This window comes from Nicotiana tabacum, chromosome 16 (assembly GCF_000715075.1).
Source record: "Nicotiana tabacum cultivar K326 chromosome 16, ASM71507v2, whole genome shotgun sequence".
NCBI classification, from domain to species: Eukaryota; Viridiplantae; Streptophyta; class Magnoliopsida; order Solanales; family Solanaceae; genus Nicotiana; species Nicotiana tabacum.
Genome location: NC_134095.1, coordinates 123,450,678 through 123,463,211, shown reverse-complemented (window position 1 = coordinate 123,463,211; position 12,534 = coordinate 123,450,678). Strand labels below are relative to the sequence as shown.

The following is a 12,534-nucleotide window of genomic DNA, read 5'->3' as shown; positions in this document are numbered from 1 at the left end:
AATCACAATGAGCTCTAGCACATAAACAACAAAGAAATGATACCTCAATCGCTGAACTATTAAATGAAGTGTGGTTTAAACTAAGTTCAACACTTAAATTCCTTTTAAACTAATGCTGATACTTCAAATGATAACACCAGAAACTTTTCCCACACTAGATAATCAATACCATTTACATATATAAATATCTACCGCAACTTATAAATAGAAAGAATCTATAAATACCTATATATGCAAATAAGTGGCTACAATTTCCTATATGAGTTAGCAAGAAATCAAAGAATTCAAAAGAGCCAATAATTTGTGATTGAACTTTATGGGTTTGAGTTCGAAAATCTACCACAGCTCATTTGATTTACTAAGTTTGATCTCTTTCATAATGGCATTGCCTGGTGCATTCCATTGGAATGGAAAATTAAAAGCATAAGAAACTATACGAGAAGTAAAACAGTTGACCAAGGCAATGAAACTTCCAGCCGAACCTTTGATGTATATAGGAAGTATCTGAAAAATAGAGATTTGCTTTTGGTTTGTTAATTAAATCTGTATAATAAATTGTATTTGAATTTGACATCTTAAAATTGGTTTCTTGACGTACCTCTGACATGATTATCCAGGGTGTACCACCCATTCCCATTGTAAAAGATACAGAACATTCAGGTTGTTAACATATTAAACCACGACACAAACTTATCCCAAATCAAGATGAGTTGGTTCGAAATTAAACTGAGTGGGACGAAGTGAACTTGAATCGGACGAACTAGACTTGAATTGAAAAGGAAGATCACAAGATATGTGGCTGTAGGGTTTGCTTCTCTCTCAACTTTGGAAGTGAACGAAAGTTTTCTTCTCTCCAACTTTGGAAGTGAACTAAACATCAGTATTTGTGTGTAGTGGTTTGGGCTTTTTACCTAAGTGATATATGGGCAATGGGCATAACTTGTAGCCTAAATCTGATGTTAAAAAACCTGTGTGTGTGTGTGTGTATATATATATATATATATATATCAGGCTGGTTTAGTCGCGGGTTGACTTTTTTTAGTTAATACCAAACCAAACCATTTATAACAACAACTACCCTGTAAATCCCACAAAGTGAGATCTGGGAGGGTAATGTATACGCAGACCTTACCCCTACCCCGATAGGGCAGAGAGGCTATTTCCGATCGGCTCAGAAAGACGGAAATAAAAAACAAAAAAAGACAATTCATTAGTAACTCCAGCAGAAACTATAATAGTAACAAAAGCATAACAACCTAAAGGTAAATGACATGCAATAACAGTAACCAGTATCTAAGGCCCGAGGCTAAGATAAACAGCAAGGATAGTGTGGACTCAACATAAACTGCAAGATATCTAAGATCAACCCTAATCCAACCTCACGTCACCCCGGGTATGAAGTAAGAAAATCTCTACTACTCCCTAACCTACAACCCTAATTCTTGACCTATAGACCTTCCTATCAAGAGCCATGTCCTCGAAAATCTGCAATCGTACCATGTCCTGCCTAATCACCTCTCTCCAATATTTTTAGGCCTTCCTCTACCTTTTCTCGTACCCACCACGGCTAACCGCTCACACCTCCTCACTGGAGCATCAAGGCTTCTCCTCCGCACGTGCCCGAACCATCTGAGCCTCGCTTCCTGCATCTTTTTATCCACAGAGGCCATGCCCTCCTTCTTCCGAATATCTTTATTCCTAATCTTGTCTATCTTAGTATGCCCGTACATCCACCTTAGCATCCTCATCTCTGCTACCTTCATCCTCCGAATATAGGAGTTCTTAACCGGCCAACACTCTGCCCCATACAAAATGGCCGGTCTATCCACAGCTCTATAAAACTTACCTTTGAGTATCGGTGTCACTTTCTTGTCAGGCCTCCCCTATATGGTGAGTAATGCCCTCGTCGATCTCTCTGTCCCTCTGAATCACCGACCCAAGGTACTTGAAGCTATCTCTCTTGGGGATGACTTGTGATCCAAGCCTCACGTCCCTACCTACTTCCCTCGACTCAGCGTTAAACTTGCACTCCAAGTACTCTGTCTTAGACCTGCTCAATTTGAAACCCTTAGACTCGAGGGTCTGTCTCCAAACCTCCAACCTTTCGTTAACACCGACCCTCGTCTCATCAATTAAAACTATTTCATCAACAAATAACATATACCGTGGCACATCCCCTTGAATATGGTGTATCAGTGCATCCATTAACAAGGCAAATAAGAACGGGCTAAGCGCAGAGCCTTAGTGTAATCCCATAACAATGGGAAATGCTCTGAGTCGCCTCCGCAGTCCTAACCTTAGTCTTAGCTCCATCATATATGTCCTTGATCGCTCTTATATAGGCTACTGGCACGCCCTTTGCCTCAAGACATCTCCAGAGCACCTCCCTAGGGACCTTGTCATACGCTTTCTCCAAGTCAATAAACACCATGTGCAGATCCTTCTTCTTATCCCTGTACTGTTCCACCAACCTCCTAATAAGGTGGATAGCTTCCGTAGTGGAGCGACCTGGCATGAACCCAATCTGATTGTTGGATATAGACGTTGTCTGCCTCACCCTCACCTCCACCATCCTCTCCCAGACTTTAATGGTATGGCTTAGTAACTTGATACCCCAATAATTGTTACAGCACTAGATATCACATTTGTTCTTGTACAACAGAACCACTGTACTCGACCTCCACTCCTCCAGCATCTTCTTCATCCTAAAATTTATATTGAACAACCCTGTCAGCCACTCTAATCTTGCTCTACCCACACACTTCCAAAACTCAACCGAAATTTCGTCTGGCCCGATCGCTCTACCCCTACGCATCTTACGCAAAGCCCCCACGACCTCCTCTACCTTAATGTGCCTGCAATACCTAAATTCTCGGAGACTCTTCAAATGCCCCAAATCCCCTAGCGCTATATCCCGGTCCCCCTCCTTGTTTAGAAGACCATAGAAGTACGTCTGTCATCTATGCTTAATCTGGGACTCTCCCAAGAATAATCTACCATCCTCGTCTTTGATGCACCTTACTTGGTTCAGATCCCGGGACTTCCTCTCCCTCGCTTTAGCCAGCCGAAACAACTTCTTGTCCCCACTTTTCTCCCCTAATTCCTCGTATAGAGGAGCAAACGCTGCATTCTTAGCCTCCGTGACCGCCAGCTTTGCCTCTTTCCTCGCCACCTTGTACCTCTCTCTATTTGCTCTCCTCTCCTCCTTGCTTCTGCTCCCTACCAACTTTACGTACGCTACCTTCTTCACTTCCACTTTACCTTGGACTACGTCATTCCACCACCAGTCTCCTTGATGCCTGCCTGAAAAACTCGTTGATATCCCTAGCACCTCTATCGCCGCCTCCCTCACGTAGTTCGCCGTCGTTGACTACATAGTGCTCGCGTCTCTACTACTCCTCAAAGATCCCATAGCGGATAACCTCCCCTCCAACACTTGGGCTTTATCCTTGGTTAAAGCTCCCCATCTAATCCTCGTTCAGCCACGAGCATACCTCTTCTTCCTCTTCATCATAATGTCGATGTCTGTCACTAAGAACCTATGCTGAGTCGCAAGGGTCTCTCCTGGGATTACCTTGCAATCCTTGCACAACCCTCTATCACACCTTCGGAAAAGTCAAGTTCGCATTCACCAGCTCGAAAGCCTTAGCGAAATCTAACAGCGAAGTACCTAAACCAAATCATTTATAGTCGGATTTTAAAAAAAAAATACCAAACTACTAGTCAGGTTTTTTTCGGTTTTTCAGTTTGGTGCGGTTTGCTGTTTGGTTTGTTCACCCCTATTAGAGACTTCTCCTTCATCTGAACAACTTTGTAATGTCACTCACTCGGATTCATATATAAACGAAATGCTTAATAGACGAGTGTGTAATAAAACTGGTGTCACGGTATCAAACCAATAAATTCCCAACACTATATCACAACCACCAACTCTTTAATACTCCAAGATTTAATTTAAAATCCAACTCTTGCATTTCCAACTTAAATTGCGACATACCTATCTTAAACTCAGGTAATACCCGTTTCCCACCTTAACTCGTATGGGCCAGCCTATGTCTTCTATAATGGCTGAGCTAATTTTCGTAACATGTGGATCAATGAAGTTGTGGGTCAACACGCTATCAATTAATATCACCACCTTCTACCCTTTGATCCATCCTAGTCCCTCCGTTCATTTTTACTTGGCATGTTGTGATGACCCGCCATGTCATTACGCCACATAGGTGCCAGTTGGCATATATTTTTGCCATATGGAAGAGTTACATAAGTTTGAGACTAAATATTGGTAGAATATTCTAGAACATGGCGCGACTTAGGATTACTGAGGACATGGCCCTTGATAGGGAATTATGGAGGTCGAGCACTAAGGTTGTAGGTTAGGGGAGAGTGTGAATATTTCTACAGCACAATAGAGGGAGACTATCTAGTTAGGAGTTAGAATAGGAATGTCATTGGTCATCTATTGATGCAGGGCTTTACCTTCTAGTGGTACTATACCAGCCATCTATTTCGTATTTAGTATTTCGTATCCTGTATTTCATATTTCATATCTCTTATATATTGTTGTTATTTTTATTACGCATTTTTATGGTACTAATATATCATCTCCTATTGCTTTTTTGAGCCGATGGTCTCCTAGAAACAGCCTCTCTACCCTTCGGGGTAGGGGTAAGGTCTGCGTACATATTACCCTCCCCAGACCCCACTTGTGGGATTACACTGGGTCGTTGTTGTTGTTGTTGTTGTTGTATGGAGAATTTCCTTGGAAAGCTCTAGATATTTATGCACTTGTAGGAAGGTTCTAAAGAAATATGGAGATTTCTCATGGAAGACCTTAGAATCATATGGATTTTCTAGGAAAGTCCTTGGAATATTCTAGGCTTGTAGAATATTCTAGAGAATGGACTTATTTGTAAATATGGAAGGACTTGTAGAACAATTATTATTTGCATGCTAGCCCCTAGGTGATTAGTATAAATAGGGGCATTCATTTGTAATTCATCAATCAAGCAAACAATTCAAGTTCTCTCTAATACAAAGCTTTCTTTAACAATTCTCTTGTGTTCTTTCTTCCATTCTCTTAGCGATCTTGAGTGTAGTAAAGCTGACTTGGTGTAGCAAGAACGTGAGCAAGTTGTGCAAGATCGTGAGCGAGTTGCCAAGTTCCGCACGTGCACTTAGTTTAAGACTAAGGACGTGACAACGTGGTATCGGAGTGAAGGTTTCAACTAAGGGAATGGAGAACGATGGAGAAATTAACACTGCCAACACCCAAGCCAACATCATCCAGGATGCTGCTGGCAAGAGCGGCCGTAATAAAAAGAGGAATGCCACCAACAAGATCTAGGAGGTGCCACCTGAGGTTGTGTCAAACTAAGGGCTTACATCCCAAGAACCATCTGCCACTGAGGCGAGCGAGGATGAAGTGGAGGTCCTTCCAGAGGACGTCTCGCTCGGTAAAGAGTGGATGATGAAGATGAACACGGGGATGGACGTCGTAGAGGTCTTTGGCCAACGCTTGGGGAAGGTGGAAGGCACCCTTAACGTTCTTGAGGGGCATACTCTTGAAGAGATTGAGAGTATCCGAAATGACTTGGAAGGACGTACACAGACGGAGATGTAACTAAGGCAAACCATCACTGCCTTAGAGTGCAGACTCATGGAGGTTTTGAATACTATCGATGCTATGAAGGCAAACATAGAGTCACTCGAGGAGCATGTGACCGAGGTAGCCAGCAATGTTGTGGTGACGAGGGAGGCCAAGATCTAGGCTCCCAAACCCCCGGTGTTCAAAGGTATTCGTGATGCAGAAGAAGTGGAAAACTTCCTTTGGCACTTGGAGAACTACTTCAGGCACGGCAAAGTGAGGGACGACGAGGCCAAGATCAACACTGATGTATTGTACCTCTCAGAAACTGCCATGCTATAGTGGAGAAGGAATATGGCCGACGTGGATAATGGTCTATGTACTATTAGCACATGGGATCAGTTCAAAGCGAAGTTCAAGCAATAGTTCTTTCCAAACAATGTCTTGTACGAGGCAAAGCGCAAGCTTAGGGAATTGAAGCAAACAGGGAGCATACGTAACTATGTCAAGGAGTTCACTACCCTTATGCTTCAAATCCCCAACCTGACCAATGATGATTTGTTCCACTTCATGGACGGGTTGCAAAATTGGGCTAAGCAGGAGTTGCAACGCCGACAAGTCACTGATATAGACCAAGCCATAGTGGAGGTCGAATCATTGATGGATTTCAGGCATGAAAAGCACGACAAAGTTAATGGCAAGGAGTCAAAGTTTAACAATGTCAAAGGTGGGAGAGACCGTGCCAAAGGCAAGGAGATACAACAACAATACTCCAAGACTCAAGATCCCAAAAAAGTCGAGTGGTCGTCAGGGCTACGCCAAGAAGAAAGCACAGGCCGAGAAGAAGGGATTCTACATATGTGAAGGGCCGCACAGTTTTAGGAATTGTACCGACCTCAAGAGCCTCAGTGCCATGGTCCGTGAACGGAAGGAGCAGCCACAATGAGAGAGTTCGGGAACCACACAATTGGATATGATCGGATTATGTGGTGTTGTCACGAAGCAAGCTATCCAACCTACCGAGAATGGTAATCAGTACGTGGATCTCACCATCAACAACAAGCCCGCTCGTGCAATAGTGGATACTGGAGCAACTCACAATTTTGTGACTGAGGCTGCCGCAAAGAGACTAGAATTGCAGCTTGCTCCAACCAACTCTCGTGTCAAGACCGTGAATGCTAAAGTACAAAATGCTCGCGGGGTAACTAATGGAGTTGGTTTCAGATTGGGAGCTTGGAAAGGTATGACAAACTTTACCGTAACTGCTATGGATATCTTTGACATCATAGTGGGGCAAGAGTTCTTTAGACATTGTCATACTTTGATCGACCCTACCTTCAACGTCTCTTGGTTTTGGAGAGAGAAGGATCTTGCATGGTACCTACAGTGACTATGCCACACGGACAGATCCAAGCACAACTCTCAGCTATGCAGGTTGTCAAGGGGATCAAGAAGGGGGAGTCGGCGTTCGTGGCAACCATTGCAAGTCTAAAGGAAGACAAGAATTTTCAAGAGACAGTGTCACCTTGTATAGAGAAGTTGCTTGAGGAAAACAAAGATGTCATGCCCGAGGAGTTGCCTAAACACTTGCCGCCTAGGCGAGAGGTGGATCACAAGATTGAGTTGGAGCCAGGGCATAAGCCACCCACATTTGTCCCATATCGTATGGCACCTCCCGAGCTAGAGGAGCTCAGGAAACAATTGAATGAGTTGCTAGATGCAGGTCACATTCGCCCATCAAAGGCACCTTTCAGCGCACCAGTATTGTTCCAGAAGAAGAAGGATAGATCGTTGCGCCTGTGCATAGACTACCAAGCACTTAATAAGGTTACAGTGAAGAATAAGTACCTGATCGCGCTCATTGCTGATTTGTTCGATAGACTTGGGCAAGCCAAGTACTTTACCAAGGTGGATCTTCGAAAGGGCTACTACCAAGTTCGCATTGCGGAAGGGGATGAGCCAAAGACAGCATGTGTGACGAGATATGGAGCCTTTGAGTGGTTGGTGATGCCCTTCAGCTTAACCAATGCACCGGCCACATTTTGCACCCTTATGAACAAGATTTTCCATCCCTACCTTGATCAGTTCGTGGTAGTCTACCTAGACGACATAGTTATCTACAGCAACACCTTGGAGGAGCACATGGAACACTTAAGGAAGGTTTTCCAAGTTTTACGGGAGAACGAGCTATACATCAAGAGGGAGAAATGTGAGTTCGAACAATCAAAGGTGCACTTCTTGGTCCATGTCATTAGCAATGGCGAGCTACACATGGACGAGGCTAAGGTACGTGTTATCTAGGAGTGGGAGGCACTTATAAAGGTAACTGAGTTAAAATCCTTCCTTGGCCTTGTTAACTACATCGGTTCATCAGTGGATACTCAGCAAAGGCCGCACCATTGACTGAGTTTCTAAAGAAGAACAAGCCATGGGTTTGGACGGAGCATTGTCAAAAGGCATTTGAATGCCTTAAGGCAGCTGTAACAGAGGAGCCAGTATTGGCATTACCTGACTTTGCCATGACATTTGAGGTGCACACAGATGCCTCAGACTTCACCATTAGGGGTGTCTTGATGCAGGATAAGCATCCTATAGAATTTGAGAGTTGCAAGTTAAATGAGACGGAGCAGCGTTACACGGTGCAAGAGAAAGAAATGACAGCCATTGTGCATTACCTTCGTACATGGAGACATTATCTGCTCGGGTCGAGGTTCATGGTCAAGACTGATAATGTGGCTACTAGCTACTTTTAGACACAGAATAAGCTCACACCAAAGCAGGCTAGGTGGCAGGATTTCTTGGCCAAGTTTGATTGTGCTGGAGTATAAGCCGGGCAAAGGTAATGTTGTAGCCGATGCCTTGAGTCGGAAAGCCGAGCTTGCTGCAATCACTTCAGCGATATGGGATATTCGGGAGGCTATAAAAGAAGGGATGCAGCATGATCCAGCAGCCAAACAGCTTATCGAGTTAGCCAACAAAGGCAAGATGAGACAGTTTTGGATGGAAGACGGCCTACTACTTACCACAGGTCGGCAGGTCTACGTGCTTAAGTTTGAAGACATACGACGACGAATCATAAGGGAGAGTCATGACACAATGTGGGCTGGTCATCCAGGTCAACGTCGCACTAGGGCCTTGGTTGAGTTAGTCTACTATTGTCCACGCATGCGAGATGACATAGAGTGTTGCCTGTAAACAGGACAAGGTTGAACAACAACAACCCGGAGGACTTTTGGAGCCACTACCAGTTGCAGAGCGCCCATGGGAGAGCGTGACTATGGACTTTATCACTTGCCTACCCAAGTCTAACGGTTATGATACTACTATGGTGGTCGTGGTTAGATTTTCCAAATATGCCACCTTCATGCCCGCCTCACCGGGATGCACAGCTAAGGAAGACGCCAAGTTATTCTTTAAGAACGTGGTAAAGTATTGGGGCTTACCAAGGCATATCATCAGTGATCGAGGCCCCTGCTTCACTAGGAACTTTTGGAGAGAGTTGTTCGACATACTTGGAACAGAACTGCACTTTTCTACTAGTTTACACCCACAGACGGATGGACAAACAGAACGGGTCAATGCCTTACTAGAATGCTACTTGAGACATTACGTAAGCGCACATCAGAAAGATTGGGCAAGGCTCCTAGACATCACCCAATTCTCTTATAACTTGCAGCGGAGTGAGTCCACAGGGCAGACACCATTTGAGCTAGCCACAGTCCAACAACTACAAACTCCACACAACATTAAAACACTAAAATCACATCAAATTCAAGCCTAGGATTCCAAAATCTTCTGAATTCTGCTTTTGATCAAAAACCCAACCAAACAACGTCCGAATGACCTGAAAGTTTGCACACACATCCCAAATGACACAACGGAACTACTGCAACTTACGAAATTCGATTCTGACCTCTATATAAAAATCTCCCCTATCAACCGGAAAACTCCGAAATCTCAATTTCACCAATTCAAGCCTAAACCTTCCACGGACTTCAAAAATGCATTCCTATCATGACCCTAAACCCGGACTCGGTCGTGATGGCGCCTCTCGTGAAGACAAGGCCAGCCAACTATTCCCAATTTGATGTTAAATAGTTAAACATCAATAAAACAGTCTAAGACATAAATAATAATGCGAAGTAGCAGATAATATCAATAAAATGCGGAAGTACAACCCAACACTGCCCTAACAGGGGTGTCACAAGTCACGAACATCTAACAACACTGAGTACTCAAATGTATAGAGTTTAATACTGAACTAAGGACATAAAGGAAAAGAGATAGGGAGGAGCCTCGGGCTGCGAACGCCAATAGCTACCTAAAGACTCCTCGAAGGATCCTCCTGAAGCTGGAATGATCACCACTCAGGAGCGGGACCTGCTACGCCTGAATCTACACACAGGGTGCAGGGAGTAAAGTGAGTACTCCAATTCAGTGAGTAACAAATGTAAATAACCACTGAAAGTAACAAACACGTAAGGCACAAGGCATTTTATAATGAAACAGTAAAATCATTTAAAAGCAGTAAACCAGTGAAAAGTTAAGTAAAATCCTTTTTCAACAAATAAACAGGTAATTGACAGGCAGTGAAGGTAAAGTAAACAAATAGAAGTTCGCCCATCGGGCACAACATCAACAAATCTGCCCCTCGGGCAACATTTCAGAACAATACCAGCCCCTCGGGCTTAATCTAGCATCACAATGGATACTCGCGCTCACTGGGGGTGTGCAGACTCCTGGAGGGGCCCCTTACGACCCAAGCGCAAAATCAAGTCACCTCGTGGCATCATCACTAGGCCCTCGGCCTCATATCAATCAAGCCACCTCGTGGCGTACATATCTCAGGCCCTCGGCCTCATATCAATCAAGCCACCTCGTGGCGTACATATCTCAGGCCCTCGGCCTCAATCAGTATCAGTGTTTCCTCACAACATAGTCCCTCGGCCTTACTCAATAAAAATCCCCACAAGCCCCTCGGGCAATAGTAAAACAGTGTTTCTCAGGCCAAACATCATTTAAAATATCATTTAAGCCTTAAAATCAAGTAAACATAGCTGAGTATTAAAATAGTGAAAAATAACATGACTGAGTTCAAGTATAAGGTCAAATCAGTGAGGATATATCAATAACAAGCCCTGAAGGGTTCAAATAGTTGGCACTAGGCCCAAATATGGCATTCAGCCCAAATAAGGATGATAGCAAATAGTTTTCAATCAAATAAGCGGTAAAATCATAAATCGAGACGGACCAAGTCATAATCCCCAATAGTGAACGACCCCACGCTCGTCATCAAGCGTGTGTCTCACCTCAATATAGCACTATGATGTGGAATCCGGGGTTTCAAACCCTCAGAACATCATTTACAATCATTACTCACCTCGAACAGGTCAAATCTCTAACTAGCGACTCCTTTTCCCCTCGAATCGGCCTCCACGCGCATCGAATCTATCCAAAATCAGAACGAGGATGTCAAAATATGCTAAGGGAACGAAGCCCAATCGAAAATAATCAATAAATGGCACAAATCCCGAAATTACCAAAACCCGACCCCCGGGCCCACATCTCGGAATTCGATAATTTTATAATCAATAGATTCCTTATCTCCCCACGAGTTCATACATATCAAAAGTTCTCAAATTCGAACCCAAATGGTCCATCAAATCCTCAATCATAGGTCTCCAATACTAAACCCTAGTTTCCCCAAATTTCACCCTTAATTTCCATAATTACTAGCTTTAATCCGTGAAATAATAGCATAAGAATGAGTTTCAAGTCCAAATTCCTTACCTCAATGAAGTTCCCTTGAAATCCCCCTTTCAAATCGCCCAAAAACCTCCAAAACCGAAATAGAAATGGTGAAAATAGCTCAAAATAACGAATGAAATAACTTATATGCTCTGCCCAGACATTTTTGCATCTGCGGTACTTTAACCTCATCTGTGGTACCGCATTTGCGGTTCTACGTCTGCTTCTGTGGAATAACTTAAGTTCCCAGCCATCCGCATCTGCGGTTCCTCGCCCGCATTTGCGACATCACAGATGCGGTTCTCCTAGCTGCTTCTGCGGTCCCAAAAAAATATACCTCTGGCCGCTTCTACGACCCCTCTCTCGCATATGCGGTGCCGCACCTGCGGTCCCCAATATGCAGGTGCGAAAATACCAGAAGCAGAAAATTCAACAACTGCAAGAAAAATCCAACTTCTCCGTCAACCATCCGAAATCACCCCGAGGCCCCGGGACCTCAACCAAAAGCACAAACATATCCTAATACCTTATTCAAACTTGTTCCAATCATCAAATCACCTTAAACAACATCAAATCACCCAAAGCACATCGGATTCAAGCCAAACATTCTAAAATCTTCCAAATTCCACTTTTGATCAAAAAATCCAACCAAACCACATTCGAATGACGTGAAATTTTGCACACACATACCAAATGACCCAACGGAACTACTGCAACTCTTGGAATTCCATTCTGACCCCTATATCAAAATCTTTCCTATCAACTGAATATCGCCAAAATATCAACTTCGCCAATTCAAGCATAAAACTTCTCCAAACATCAAAAACCCATTCCGATCACACTCCTAAGTCTCAAATCACCTCCCGAAGCTAACATGAACCATAGGAACTCATATCCGAGCCCTTTAACACATAAGTCGATATCCGGTTGACTTTTCCAACCTAAACTCACTCCAAAGAGACTAAGTGTCTCAAACTTCACCAAAATCATTCTGAATTCAATCCGACCAACCCGATACCACAAAACACGGATAAACAAAGCATAAAGAAGCAGAAATGGGGAAAACAGAGCGGTAACTCATGAGACGACTGGCCGGGTCATCACATCCTCCCCAATAACAAACGTTCGTCCTCGAACGAGTCTAGAAACATACCTGAAACCTCAAATAGGTGAGGATATCTGCTTCGCATCTCCCACTC

General features: G+C 43.7%; 1 protein-coding gene across 1 annotated transcript; it reads right to left on the bottom strand.

Annotated features, from left to right (window-relative positions):
• Nucleotides 1-2,956: 2,956 nt before the first annotated feature.
• Nucleotides 2,957-3,514, bottom strand: LOC142170395 (uncharacterized). Its single transcript, XM_075232297.1, has 2 exons — nucleotides 3,495-3,514; nucleotides 2,957-3,299 (listed from the first exon to the last, which is right to left on the bottom strand). The coding sequence occupies exons 1-2, from the start codon at nucleotides 3,512-3,514 to the stop codon at nucleotides 2,957-2,959; spliced, it is 363 nt and encodes a 120-aa protein (XP_075088398.1).
• Between the last annotated feature and the right edge of the window lie 9,020 nt (nucleotides 3,515-12,534).

Coding starts and splice junctions, on each gene's coding strand:
- LOC142170395 (XM_075232297.1), bottom strand. CDS start 3,514: ATGATGAAGAGGAAGAAGAG. Junction 3,300..3,494: donor ATGATGAAGAGGAAGAAGAG/GTATGCTCGTGG, acceptor TTTTTCAGGCAG/GCATCAAGGAGACTGGTGGT.